This window comes from Chelonoidis abingdonii, chromosome 2, assembly GCF_003597395.2.
Source record: "Chelonoidis abingdonii isolate Lonesome George chromosome 2, CheloAbing_2.0, whole genome shotgun sequence".
Classification (NCBI taxonomy): Eukaryota; Metazoa; Chordata; order Testudines; family Testudinidae; genus Chelonoidis; species Chelonoidis abingdonii.
The window spans coordinates 278,057,432-278,072,680 of NC_133770.1; the positions used below are offsets into that span (position 1 = coordinate 278,057,432).

General features: G+C 41.4%; 1 protein-coding gene across 2 annotated transcripts in view; it reads left to right on the forward strand.

Moving 5' to 3' along the window:
* Positions 1-15,249, forward strand: part of COL14A1 (collagen type XIV alpha 1 chain) — a 180,650-nt gene that overhangs the window by 155,933 nt on the left and 9,468 nt on the right. For both annotated transcript variants that reach the window (XM_032777229.2, XM_032777230.2), the window contains exons 41-45: positions 2,789-2,842; positions 5,459-5,530; positions 7,373-7,408; positions 7,856-7,922; positions 8,921-9,109. In XM_032777229.2, coding sequence (XP_032633120.1) covers positions 2,789-2,842; positions 5,459-5,530; positions 7,373-7,408; positions 7,856-7,922; positions 8,921-9,109 — 418 coding nt within the window. The remainder of the gene's footprint in view (positions 1-2,788; positions 2,843-5,458; positions 5,531-7,372; positions 7,409-7,855; positions 7,923-8,920; positions 9,110-15,249) is intronic.

The window sequence follows — 15,249 nt, forward strand, 5'->3', positions numbered from 1 at the left end:
GTGGCATAAGCAGCCAACAGAAACACATTTCCATTTTTTTCTACCAATTCCTCCCACTAATTGCCACCCCACGCTACATATGTTCAGAATTAATCTAAAACACATATGAGCCATCAGATAATCTGCAAAACTACTAACCCTCATAGTCGCATAAACAAACTACACTGTTGTATATCTTTTACTTCTGGGTTAGTACAAAGAACATTTACTACCATACTGCTCCTTGAGACAGACTCCTGTTTGACTTAATTTATAAATGGCAATTTTCACACCTAACAAATACAGTTGGAGACCATTTTAAATGGCCAAGAGATACAGAAACAGTGCCAAGAAAAATATACTCCCAGGACATGCAAGGAGACATTCTCCAGCAGCCAAGTGTAAAAAGTATTGCCCAGTGGGAATAAATGAAGTGTAATTAAAAACTTTACATTCAAAGAAAAACCAGCATTTCTAAACTTACTGTTAGTTCCTGCGATTTACTGGTAGGATGGGAAGGGAAGTATGGCAGTTTTTACACAAGTAGTGTGGAGACTCTGAATTCAATCCAGCTCCTTGGACGTCAGTGGAAATACGTCCATAAAATATTCTGGATGAAATCCTGGCCCCACTGAAGTCAACGGGGACAGGTTTTCACCCACTTGTTTTAAAAAAATTAAACAGTTTGTTTTCATATTGGTTTAACTCTCAGGAAAACTGATGCTTTGATATTTAATCAAACAGGTATTCTGCTTTACATCATTTTGTAAGTGGCTTCCATACTACGAGTGTCACAAATGAAGTCTGTCTAACATACCTTTTTCTAAACTTTCACAAAAAAAAAACACTTCATTAGCAAAATGGCTACGACTCACATCAAGCTCAGAAACACCCGTTGTATTTGTCAATTTTTATTTTTTATTTCATTTCATGGGTTATTCATGGGTAGAGTTTGTCAAGCCTTTAGAATTTGCAGTTTCATGGGGTGAGCAAACTTTTCTTGATTTGTGAATGATTTGAAATGAACTAAATGTATTTATTTATACTCTAAAAGTGGATTCAGGTAGACTGGCATTTATTTCATGGTAACATCACCATTCTTTTTTATTCTCTAGCTCTTATCATAATGAGGGGGCCGTATAGGGCTTTTGAAGCATTAGGAACTATCCTGATATACTGTGAAACAGGAAAGCATCTCTTATTGACACTATGGATAGTTGATATAATATGGATATGACATACTTGTTTTGTCACCTAAACACCCTTAACAATGGAGTAAAGAATATTTTCCAGTTACACCAAAGATAAATTTGCAAACCAATAGTTTATACCATATGTAAGCAGGTTAGAATCACAACTTCCAAATACTAAAGCATTACATCTAATCAGGGCCGTCCCTAGGGGCGATGGGGCCTGGGACAAACCAGCTTTCCTGCTAGTCTCCTCGCCGTTCGCCAGGTGCACCCGGCCAGCCGACGCTCACTTAATCACCCAGCCTGCCTGCTCGTCGCTCTTCTCCTTGCCCACTTCACCTCCCCACTAGTCTTTTCACTGTCCTTTCGGCGTGCCTCCCCATCCGCCCGCCTGCTTTTATCTGCACCATCCGCCCACTCGCCAGTCTCCTCGCCGCCCACCCGCCTGCCACTCACCTCTCATTTGCCTCCTCACTCTGCGTGCCTGCTCGTCTCCTTGCCTGCCTCCTCACCTGAATATTGGGACAAATGGCATGCCAGTCATACATTGGTCGGGATGTGGGACAAAGGGCTAAATATCAGGTCAGTCCTGATTTTATCGAAGTGTGGGCCCCGCCAAAGCACGGGGCCCAGGGCGGTCACCCTGATTCACCCTACCCAAGTGACAGCTCTGCTTCTAGTAGTTTGTCACCTATCCATTGCTAAAATCATCAGAATTTAAGGGGGGGACAGAGGAGGGAAAGAAGAAAACCAACATTATGTGATTTATTTTTTAAGGTTGGGCACAATATATTGTAACTTGTCAAGGTTATAAGCCTTTTGGTGGACAAGTATAAATGCTTTTAGAACCAGCAAACTTTTCCAGATATTGGTTCAGGACTAATGATCAGAACAGTTGATAGGGTTATGATTTAGAGTATTTGAATGAAAAATATGCTTCCTGATTAATATGCATAAGTATCTTTTACTCTTCTAGTTTGTACGTTTTCTGTCATGAGTAGTTTGCTCTCTAGTATGGAGATAGTCTTTAGTCTTTGGCTCTGATTCAGGAAGGTTCTTAAGTGCGTAACTTCATTCATGAATATACCCAATTAAGTCTCATTAAGCAGCTGCCTGACTCAGGGCCTCTGTGGTGTCCAGTAAAGCTGTGCACTATTTCTGGGCAATGAAACTTTCCTTTCTGATAATGCATTCATCAGGGTCCATGGGCATAGTCACATGAGTAACAATGATCTGTGTGAAGAAGAGTTGGTAGGATTGGGATCCATCTCAGGTAATTCTAGTAAGAGTTTTCAGAGAGCTTAAAATTCACAGCAGAGAAACCTTTCTCATCCACTTATTTACAGAAACATTCTAGGTGAAATTTGTAAAGCACCAGCACAAGGCTTACATAGCACTTCATACCACTTAAACATTGTTCTGAAGTTCTAGGTGGGACTTGAATGGTATGTAGGGTTCGGCTGGTCCTTTGAGTGGAGTGAATTTTCCTTTCTTACTTTTAATTTTGTTATTAAAAGAAAGAAAGAAAGTTGCCTTCTAGAAGAAATTATCTCGACTTGGAGAGTATAACTCTTCTAAGAAGTTTGTTGATTAATTTCCATATTCCTCTTCCCTAGGGTCTGCCTGGCAAGGATGGACCCACAGGGCCCCAAGGTCCTCCTGGCCCAGTGGTAAGTACTGTCTATGTGGGATTTATTACTGTATGAGTTGAGGTCTTTCAGGATGTAGGTTGCTGCCTGTGCCAGCTGGGGCTAAGTAGCCAATTGCACTAGAGATTAGAATTCTGATTAATCATGGGCTTGGCAGAGAGCTGACTGTGCTGTGCCAGTTTTTTGGATCATTACCTTGAGAGACAATGACTCCCCCATGGCAAAGGGGGATTGAGTCACTCAATAAATAGGCTGCCATCTTGTGGTAAGTAAAGTAGCTGTGTTGTGTAAAGTGGACTAATAGTCCTTGGCATTGAGATGAGGCAGAGACTCTAGTCTTGCTGGAAGTTCTCTGACGTGAGCCACCAGAGTTCATTGCCCCAGGTCATGCAGCTGAAGCCCTGTAGAATGTATTCAAACATTTCAGAAAATAATTCAGAGACCATCTAGAGGCCAGAATCTGACCTCAGCTGTCTTCTGTAGGAACAATGCACATTCATCTGAGGGCAGAATTTTGCTCTTTGTGTTATAAATCTGCCTCTGGAAAATACATTTTTAAGGAGTGATATATTTACTAGCAAGCTTTGTAGTGAGGTTATAGGGAACTGTGGGCCAATTTGTCTGTGATGGTTTTAAATATTCTCTAATTGCTAGATTCTGCCAGTCTTACTCATGTTGTGTAGTAGGGCAGATGAAATCAGTGGGTAAGGTACTACACGTTGTGAGCAAGCGTGGCAAAATCTGACCCTAAAGTTTTGCTAACATGGACTAGGATAGAAGATATCTTTGTGGAAGGAATCTTGCATGCACCTTAGACATTCACAATCTGTGGTTTGAATTCCTTATTTGAAGGAATTCTTTATGTGACACTGAAAAATGTACAAGTGCTTTAACTTTATTACTTTATTAGAACTAGCCAGAATCAGGACACAAGACAATCTATTATTTACATGTTAGTGACAAGAAAGGAAAATATTTAGAAAGTAAAAGTCCATCTGCAATCTCCTGAGTTCTCCCCCACCCCATCCCTTGGCTACTGCACTTTCATCATTACTACTTTGGAGTCCTACAGGAATGGGGAAAAAAACAGTTGAAAAAACTGTAAAGAGTTAAAGTTTAATAAAAGCAAGGAAATCGTGAATTGATGCTACCATTATGTTGTGACTTACAAAGCACCCACTTGCCATTCATTTAAATGCTTAACTATTATTAAAAATAAAGATTCACAAGGCATGAGCATGCTATAAAATACCAGTCCATCTCCAGGTCAGTGCAGCGATCAGCTGACTGGCACAGGCCAACAGCATTCTCACAGACTGGCCAGCACACCAGATGAGAATCCACAAGGATAGAGGCTATGAGCCTAACCCATTTGGGAAATAAGATCTGAGGATTCATATGGGTGCAAATCTTGCCCTTGAAACTACAGCCACAGGAAGTGCCATAGTCACAGAACAGATGTGGTTATGCTGTATATGGAGGGGTGAGATGATGCCTGGGTGGGCCTGGAAAGAGGCAAGGCCAAAGGATCCATTGCTGTGTAAACCCTTCAATGATTCCAGAACATCAGACTGCAGTAACATCCACATGGTTGTTCCTTAACTGCTCAGCAATCTGGGGGTGGGTGGATTCTTTCATTTGTTCAGCTGTTCCCTGGTTATTCAAGCCAAGTGCCGAGATTTGTCCAACAGCCCTGGACTCTCAGACTCACTGAAGTCCAGGGGAGGTTTGGCCGAATAAGGAGTTTAGGATTGGGCCTTTACATTTAAATTTCCTTTGTGAAATTATGTAACTACTAGGGTGACCAGAGAGCAAATGTGAAAAATCAGAATGGGGGTAGGGGTTAATAGGAGCCTATATAAGAAAAAGGCCCAAACATCGGGACTATCCCTATAAAATCAGGACATCTGGTCACCCTAATAACTACACATTGAAAAAAGAACGTATTATTACTCGCTTAGTAATAGTGATGTTATCCTTTATGCTATTTGCATAATTCTAAATAAATAAATGCTACTTAGCACCTATTTCTTTACCTATTTGCAGCATTGTGCTGACATAAATGCATTACATTAATGAATATTCATCACTGTGACAAGCTCATCTAGAACAGCTACAGTCTCATTCTTAATTCACCTTCTTGTGCCTATTGCATGGGTTCTCCAAACAGGGTATAGTTTTAAATGTAGTCAATGTTTCAGTTCATTGAGGAATTGATATGTGAGGCAATCTGCTGGCAGTCTTAAAACACAATTTCTTTGAATTTGTAAATTGACCTTTTCGCTGATTTTTAATAAGGATTATTAATTCAGAATTCATTTATATGTTAATAGTAAGTTAAAAAAGAAAACACAATGAAAATAAACATTTAATCTCTGGCTTCTACTATTATGAACATGAAAGTGTATCCACAGGACTTGATAAAGGAGTAAATTTAGCAGCAATAATCTAACATAGTGTACTATGCATAATGCATAGTATTTTCACTTTTCAAATTACCAATGCACCATTGTGGAACTGCTGTAGCTAGGATGCTGACCATATAGTACAAAAATTGTGTTTAAGTATCTTTGTCAATAAGGACTCATTGATGTTGGATGTCACAATTAACTATTGACTCTCTCTTTTTCCATTTAGGGAATACCTGGTGCTCCTGGTGTTCCAGGGGTTATGGGAAACACTGGGCCACAAGGTGGTGTGGGACCCCCTGTAAGTAAGCTAACATAATCCTTATATATTAGCAATGCTCTGCTATTCAGTGTCTAACCTTCACCATTATCCATTACAAAGAGCTACACAGAATTGTGGTCCATTTGTTCATGAAGCCCTCATGCTGATTGCAATTAATGACTAAATGAAACATCCCATTGTTGGTATAATTTAGTTTTTATTTAGTTGTGTTTTGCTTTTGGTCTGACTGAAAATGTTGGGTAGAAATATACGCGTGAAAGCATCAAGAAAAGACGTTGTCCTTAAAGGTTAAAAGGATGCAGGATAGGGATTCATATTCTGAATGTAGCCATTTAATTTTCTTTCCATTTCAAATTACACTAAGGAAAATTAAATGTGCTGCTTTATTAGACATAACACTTTCCACAAAGATGGCATTTTTCAAAATGACCTGATTCTGATCTCGTTTTCCACCAGTGTAACACTGTTGACTTCAGTGAGTGTACTCCTGATTAACATGGGTATAAATGACATCAGAATCAGACCCACTTCTAAAATGTAATTACAGACTTCAACTACAGAAAATTTTGCCATTGATGTCAGTGAGATCCCTTGGGCCCTTGATTCTGTTCAGGATCTAATGCTCAATTTTTCTACCATTTAAATGTCAGTGACTTTTTTTAATACATGAAAGAAAATATTTTAAGTAAAAAAACTATAAAAAGAGGGTATAAATTCCGCACTAGTGACAGTTTGGGAGTTTTTCAGTTGACCTTTTAGGGGTGACTATTCAGATAATATTTTGAATTCATAAATTAGAAATTTAACATTTTAACATTTATTTCCTTATGTAGCCAGCTTAAAAATATTTTTATATATTATAATGGATGTTATAATCTTATGTTCTAGAAAGTATTTGAATCTGATATTGTCCAGCTGCACATCTGGCTTGATTTGTAGAATACTAAATAATTTTAGATTTTTTTCAAATATCCGGTTGGCTTTGGTGATTTATACTAACAGAAACATTTGAAATATTTGACAAAATGGGAATATAATGGCTGATGATAAAATATAAGCAAAGATAATAGACTAACAGTCTCTTCGTCATACTCTACCAGTATTATAATTAAATACTCAATTAAGAGATTTGGTGAGCTATAAAACTTATCTGGAACTGGAGCATTGACAATAATGTAGGCACATGCTCCAGAAATTGGTCTAAATTTTCGTAAGTGAAGATATGCCTGAGGGTCATATGAGGCCAAACTCTGTGAGTGCCTGAAGTCTTACTGGAAAGACAAACTAGAGAGGTCAAAAATGACTGAAAATCAGGATTGCATCCAACAAAACCTACAGAATGGCCGGGTTCAAAAGCAAGTACATTTCTGCCTGTGCAGCAGATTTCAGTCCACACTGCAGTTGGCTCCAGTGCCATTTTAGAGACAACCCAGGCAACAGAATACAGTGTGAAGAGGAAGATGAACTTAACAGTAAGGGAACAGAAGCCCCTCTGTGTTTCCAGAATCTCATCCTGGCTACACTACTCCGAGAACGAGACAGCACTCACAGTCATTAGGCAGGACGAGTCTTCTCAGACTAAAGGGTCAGAAATGAGGAACAGTGGAGAGAAAAAAGCTGGGAAAGGTAACCATCTGCTAGTCAGTCACAGAGAGGAGAAATACCTGCTGGGTATTGAAAAGGAGAGAGCATATTTAAGAGAATATTGCCGTCCCTTTGCCAGGGTTATATAGGGTTCTAAAACTGAGTTGTTTACTTTCCTTCCTTTTACTGTTATACTCTCATATTTAGCCATTCAAACATACAGTACTTAGAACTAGAGAGAAAGGTGAGAATTAATTTTGTTTAATCTTTTAACAGGGTGCTCCTGGTGCAAAGGGGGAAAGGGGTGAACGGGTAAGTACTCTGTAGGCATATTCAACAGCCACAAGTACGTTTCAATCTGACCTTCTGTCCCATAAACTCCCCATTGCGGTAATTTACAGTCACTCCACTTATAGCTATGGATGAGTTTAGATCTAATCTGACAAATTTTTCTTCTTCACTGATCTCTGTCCCTCACTCTAAATTTTAATAAAATTTAAAAAGAAAGTATCAGTGAGCATATCCCATAATCTTTTGTTGTCACCATTCCCAGCCTTTTGTTTTTTGTCTGAAAACAGGAGTTTCTCATTTCCAACTCTGTTATCAACATCCTTGGGCAAGTCCCAGAGGTTCTCTGCCTCATTTTCCCCATCTTTAACATACGGACCATAAAGACATCCCTCCCACATCCTCTCTGAGCACATTCAAGACAAAAGTGCTGTTGGAGCAATGTGTTGCTATGGTGTTGTTGTTATCCAGGGTGACATTCAGTCCCAGGCAATGGTTCGTGCAGTTGCTCGTCAGGTGTGTGAACAGCTCATCCAAGGTAAGCAGATCAATATCTCTTATGTTTGAATTTTAGGTGCCGGTTTCTACAGCTATAGAATAGATCTGTAGCTGGTACGAAAACAAAAAGCCACCGAACAATACCTCCCCTCTAACGGTGTATTCCCTAGACCACCGAACAATACCTCCCCTCTAACGGTGTATTCCCTAGACCACCAAACAATGCCTCCCCTCTAGCAACGTATTCCCTAGGCCACTGAACAATACCTCCCCTCTAGCGATGTATTCCGTAGGCCACTGAACAATGCCTCCCCTCTAACGGTGTATTCCCTAGACAACTGAACAGTGCCTACCTTCTAACAGTGGATTCCCTAGGCCACCAAACAATACCTCCCCTCTAATGGTGTATTCCCTAGACCACCGAACAATACCTCCCCTCTAACGGTGTATTCCCTAGACCACCGAACAATACCTCCCCTCTAACGGTGTATTCCCTAGACCACCAAACAATACCTCCCCTCTAACAGTGTATTCCCTAGGCTACTGAACAATACCTCCCTTCTAACAGTGTATTCCCTAGACCACCGAACAATACCTCCCCTCTAACGGTGTATTCCCTAGGCCACCAAACAATGCCTCCCTTCTAACAGTGGATTCCCTAGACCACTGAACAGTATCTACTCCCTAATAATGTATACCCTAGGCCACCAAACAGTACCTACCCCCTAACAGCACATACACTTGGCCAGCAAACAGTACCTACCCTCTAACAGCATGCACCCAAGGCCACTGAACAATGCCTGCCCTCTAACAGTGTATATTCTAGGCTACCTAAGAGTATACACGCTATACTTCTCCACCCACAAGTACACACTTTATCATCACCACAACTACCATACATCACAGACCACATTCTTAACTTCTTCCCCTTAGGATGAGAGCCTTCCAGCACCCCTTTCACCAACCTACCCCCTTCAAACATCCCTGGGCCAGATTACCCACTTTGTCCTGAATTTGGTGGAATCTTTCCCCACACAGGTCACATGGCCAGATATAATTCAATTCTGAACCAGATTCCAAGTCAGTCTGTCTCAGCACAAACTATTCCAGGACCTCCTGGTGAGCCAGGTCGACCGGGATCTCCTGGGTCACAGGGAGAACAAGGAGCACCAGGAAGACCTGGATTTCCAGGCAATCCTGGGCAGCCAGGAAGACCAGGAGAAAGAGGTAGGCTGAATACTTAAAATGTATGGTAACATAGATCACCATGGTGCAATAGTATGATTACTTTACTTACCTGACTTAATTTTATCATGTGAACATAGTTTTCTCTCTAGTTAAGAGCTGGTCCTAAGCCGTAGTGTTTGGGTAATACTGAAAGCTATGGAGACCGCCAATCACCAAGTTAATGCAACCTTTACAGAGTGTGATAGGGTAGAATCACATTTGGGATTGATGCAACCCCTGCTAAGGACTGACGATCATATGAAGATGCACATGGTGCAAGAGGTTTGCCTTTTGCAGAATTCTGGGGTTGCAGAAGTTTACAGCTCCAAATGTGTTTCCTTTTGAAATCTGTTTTTTTTTTTTGCCCTCCACCCTGCAAATGAAGGCGCTATAGTCAAAGAATATCGGGTTAAACTGGTAGGTTAGTTCTGGAGAAAACGTAGAATTTTCTTATTGAATTTGAAATGAATTGGACTAAAGGTTCTTAAATTATCATACCATAATGACACACATTGATCAGATGGGGAAGTTGTGTACTGTTCGAGAAGGGAGGGCTGGGTCAGGGTCAGGGTCAGATGGTAAAAAGGAGAGGATAATGAAGAGGGTGAAGCAAAAAACGAAAAAATTAAATGAAATTATGCAATTAACCAGCCACTTGCCAAACTTCCCCTTCATCCTTTTACCTATATTTATATGATGTCCCTTTGCCCTCTCCTCGGTCGGTTTTGTCTAATTAAATAGCAAACTCTGTGGGGCCTGACTTTTTTCCAATCTGTGAGATATCTGGCATGCTTTGATGTACTTTCTAAATAATAACAATAGCCTCACAATGGCACTGTGAAACTAAATCAGTCAGTGTCTATGAAGTGCTTTGATATCCTCACAGGGAAGGCACTGCTGAAGAGCCAAGAATCATTGTTCTTATAATTGCAATAACCAATAAGTGGCATTTTAAAACATTTGGTCCAATGGCTGTTCACATCCTGGAGCTTAACAGGTCAAATATCCTGTGTGGTAGCCAGAAGACTAATATTATATTGTTCTGAGGAGAACACTTTTGAGTGACCTTTGAATTTGCCAACCCTCCTCCCCCACAAGTCTCTACGCCCTCAAGGCCATAACTCGAATGACCATAGTGTAAGAGGAGATGAGATTTAAAGTGCAAGCTTGTCAGTGATGGATTTTTGCACTCAAGCTGAACAACGACAGACATTGTTCCAGGGTACCAGGAAAGAGCGGGGAGGGGACAAGACTAGAGGGAGATGGGAAGATGAAACAAACAAGGGACTGACTGAAACTGGATGAGTGAGAGAAACCAATGTGGGCTGCAGGAGAACTGCCTCCATAGTCTAAATCTTTGCACAGTTTAAACGGTTTCTTAGAGTACACAGAAATCGCACAGGGGTTAAGCACATTTATATTAACATAATGAGGGACAAATGATGTTATTGATTGTAAAAATTAATCTGCAAGAAGCAGCACGGGCAATACAGCTAGTACAGAAATGACAGAGAACTTAGAATAGTTGTGATGACAAAATATTGCCGAAGAATGAGTCCCTCACATTCATTATTGCTGAGGATGTAACAGCTGCTGCAACAGAATCTACACTTTGGGAGGGAGCTTTTGTTAATTTGGATTTGGAAATAAAACAAGTCTCCATTAAGCATGCAGTCAACCACTGTTAGTCAGCTGGAGCTGCTCATAGGCTTTTACTTGATTGCCGGCCCCACAAAAGAACTTCCAGGCTTCTACCTGCCCTGGAATCCATGGTTCAGATTGAACCATTTTAGAACATTGCATGGCAGATGTTGTCATCTCTTACACATTTGGGAGATGATAGACAACGCACAGTGTGACTGTGAACACCAGTCACAAAGTGTAGACCGTATTTTAAATCAATGCCCACTTTGGTCGTTTGCAGAGGGCATCTCAGACTTACATCAAGCATCTCCCAAAGCTACCTGCTGGCTCACTAATCTGGCGTAGTTATTGGAACATCACTAATCATCTCTCTTGACACAAAAGAAGTAGTACCGTCATGGGGAGAAAATACTGGATAGTAAAGGGCTCTTTAAGAGAAACAAGAACCAATGGCTGGAAGCTGAAGCCAGAAAAATTCAAACTAGAAATTAGTCACAAATTTCTAACAGTGAAGGTGATTAACCATTGGAACAAACGACCAGTGGAAGTGGTGGATTCACCATCTTTTGATATTTTTAGATTAGGTCAGGTTGCTTTTCTGGAAAATATGCTTTAGCCAAACACAAGGTATTGGGTTCAATACAAAGGCAACTGGGTGAAATGTAATGGCTTGTGATATACAAGATGTCATACCAGATGATCTAATTGCCCTTTTCAACCTTCAACTCTATGAATGTTTGGATTTAAGAATTCCACCCCCAACAGACAATTCTGGAGAAATCTCCACAACATGGCATTTCCTCCTCTTTGGCTCCCTCTTTGGCGTTTTATGATTGGAGGAGGCTATCTTAGCGTTAGCTTTTACTCAGAAAGGAATTTTAGATCACAAGCAACCTGAAGTTGATTAATTTTCCTATGCTCTGCTGTGCTGTTTTGGGTGCTTGCCATCCGTATGACTTCATTGAGAGTTTGCCTGAGTAAAAACTAAATAAAATCTGAGCAAGGATCTCAGAGTTTAGTCCACAGGGTACATGGTTTCTCAGTTTGAATATATATGTTTCAAATTTGCCATTGCTTATTGATATAACTTCACCTGCCGTATGTGTGTATGTGAAAGAATAATAGAGTGTGGGAAGAGTTGTGGTTTGAAAGCTCTTGTGGCAGTTGCTTTCTGAAGCACCATTTTATTGCTGGCTTAGTGTAAGCTTAAAATAGGGCTTACACTAAATATCCACATAGATTCCAGATGTTTACTGCGGGCCAGTCTTTGACAGTTTTCATGAACAAAGTAATGCACTTGTGCACACTTTGCCTCCTGCATGTGCCAGCATTTGCTTCCAGAACAAACTACTATTGTCTGCAGTGAGGCAAGGTGGATGAGGTAATATCTTTCATTGCCCCAACGTCTGTTGGTGAAAGAGACAAGCTTTTGAGCTACACAGAGCTCTTCTTCAGATCCAGGAAAGGCACTCAGAGTGTCACCGCAAAATACAAGATGGAACAGATTGTTTAGGCTATGTCTACACTTGCAGAGTTTTGCGCTGTCAGTTTCACCGGTGAGAGGGAACTGGTAAAAGAAGAGCGCTGGTTTGTGTTCTCACTCACTTCCATAGGTGTCAGGTCATGTTCACATTTGCAGCACTTCCATCGCCTATGAGAGCAGTGCACTGAAGGCAGCTATCCCACAATGCAGCTCTCTCCATTTTGAGGATAGGTCTTGGGGGTGGGGAGTGATGGTGTGGCATCCTGAGTCCTTGCATAGCCTTCCCTCTCCAAACACTGATCAGCTCCAGTAGCTCAGCATTGCTCCAAGCAGGGGATCATTTGCTCCATGGTGCAGCCATTGTCACCTGGCCACATGATAAGTGAGCGCTTGCCAAGAAAACAGGAAGGGGAGTTTTAAAGTTCCCGGGGCTTTATGGGGGGGGGGGGGGGTTGGACGTCTGTTTACCAGGCATCAGAGCAGCAGAGCTGCAGGCCAAAGTGGTCACCTAGCACTGTTGGATATCCTCCAGAGGCTAAAAGCTGTGTAAACAGGAAGATGATGTCTTCACTTGCACATCACTGCAGAAGTATCACTGGGAAGAACTGAACGCTTCTTGTGGAGGTGGTCCCTGAGTTTCACCGCAAAAAGTCATTGGCAAGTGTAGACACTCTCGTGGTTTTTGCACAGAAAGGGAATTTTTGTGCTTTACGTTACAAGTGTAGACATGCCCGTAGCGTTTTCTAACAGACCATCCAAGCTGAAGTGGCCTGTTAACACCTCTGCAGTCATAGAAGAAAAAAGGGGAGTTAGTGGGTTACAGACTATTGTAATAAGCCATCAATCCGGTGTCTTTTACTGACACATGGTGCTTAATGTCTAGCAAAGTTATGAATTTAAGCTCCCAGGCTTGTCTTTTGAAGGTGTTATGAAGGTTTCCTTTGAAGATGAGAATTGAAAGGTCAGATATGGTGATCCAGAGGAGATAGGGTGTTTTTGTCTTTTATCATTTTTCTGTTTGTTCACTTGAGACTGTAGTCATTGTCTGGTTTCACTCACATAGTTGTTATTGGGGCATTTAGTGTACTGGATGTGATATGTCACACATTGTGATAGGCATGGGTAGGGCCCATGGATCTTGAAAGGGGGTTATTGATCATCATAGCAGTGGAGGTATGTCTGCAGTTTTCGCATCTCATATTATGACAGGGTCCAGTGAGACTTTGTGTTGGGGATTCCAGGTCTGTGGGGAGCTTGCTTCTAATGATGAGCTTGGAGAGGCTGGGAGGTTGCTTGAAAGCCAGAAGTAGAGGTTCAGGAAATATTTCTTTCAAGATGTGGTCCTCATCAAGTATGGGTTGTAATTTTTTGATGACACCCTGTACGGGTTCCAGTTTGGGGCAGTAGGTGACAACTAGGGGTGTGAGGTTGAAGGGTTGGTTTGTTTTTTTTCTGTATTGAAACAGGTTTTCTTGAAGTATTTGGGTGGTCCATTCCATGATGCAATCTATGTCCTTGTTTGATAAAGGTGATTTTTAGTGTGTTAAGGCAGTGGTTCCCAACCAGGGATCTGGGGCCCTCTAAGGAGTTGTGGGCAGGTTTCAGGGGGGTCTGCTAAGCATGGCTGGTGTTAGACTCGCTAGGGTCCAGGACAGAAAACCAAAGTCCCGCTGTGCAGGTTTGCAGCCTGGGTCCCCAAGCTCCACCACCAGGGCGAAAGCCAAAGCCTGAGCAACTTAGCTTTGCGGTGCCCATTGTGGCGTGGGGCTCTGGGTAGTTGCCCTGCTTGCTACCCCTTAACACCGGCCCTGGCTTTTATATGCAGTAAAACAGGTGTTGTCACACAAGTGGGCCATGGAGTTTGTAATAGTATGTTGGGGATGGGGGAGAAGGGCTCAGTAAGAAAAAGGTTGAGAACCCCTGTGTTAAGGTATGTATCCTGGACTTTTTCCTTGGAGCATATTCTGTGGTATCTGAGTGCCTGGGTGTAGATAACAGATTTCTTGGCATGTTTGGGGTTGTTACTGATCTGTGAAGATAAACGTGGTGATCTGTGGGTTTCTTATGTATAGTTATCTGGATGGTTCTATTGTTGAAGTCAGTCGTGGTGTCCAGGAAGTTGATGCTGGTGCAGGAGTGTTCTAGATAGAGTTTAATGGCTGGGTGGTGGTTCTTGAAGTTCAGATGGAAATCTGAGGGATTTTAGGTCGTCAGTCCAGAGAATGAAAATATCATTGATGTATCTCAGGTGTGTATCATTGATTTCATGGTGTGTTTGTCCAGAAATTCTTCCTCAATGTGGCCCATGATGAGGTTGTCGTACTAGGGAAGCATCCAAGTACCCATGGCTGTTCCCATCTTTGGACAAAGTGTTTGTTGTTGAATGTGAAAATTATGACTGCAGAGTTAATGGGCGACTTCATTTTGAATGATTTCTGTGAAAATATATTAACTACTTCTGCTAAACGGTCTGTTCCACCTTGTATTTAGCTGTGACACTCTTGAGTACTTTTCCCGGACCTGAATATCTCTGTGTAATCTTGAAAACTTGTCTCTCTTACCAACAGAAGTTGGTCCAATAAAAGATACTGCCTCCTTCACCTTGTCTCTCTCATGTACTACTGTGGCAGTTTAAATGTATTTGCCTTGCTGCAATACCCACAGGAAAGCTAACAGTGGAACGGTGGGTTCAGTCCTCTTTTTTGCAGCTACCATGGCACATCAACTGTCTAAGTAATACCTAGAAAATATTTTGCATTTGGAATCCAGAGCTAATATTTGGCATGAAGAATTCATTTTTAAAAGCAGGAGGAATTCAGCCCCGATCACATAAGTATTGTTTTGCATGCTTCTGTGGCAGGATCCCACAGGAATTAATGTGTGGGTTGTAGCATATCTGTTCAATCTGGGACTACTTCCCACATATACAGTACAATAAAACCATTCACACAAGGTGTCTCATAGCATTTCACAATGAAATTGAAGGTCACATGGTAACCAAATGCTAGATTTC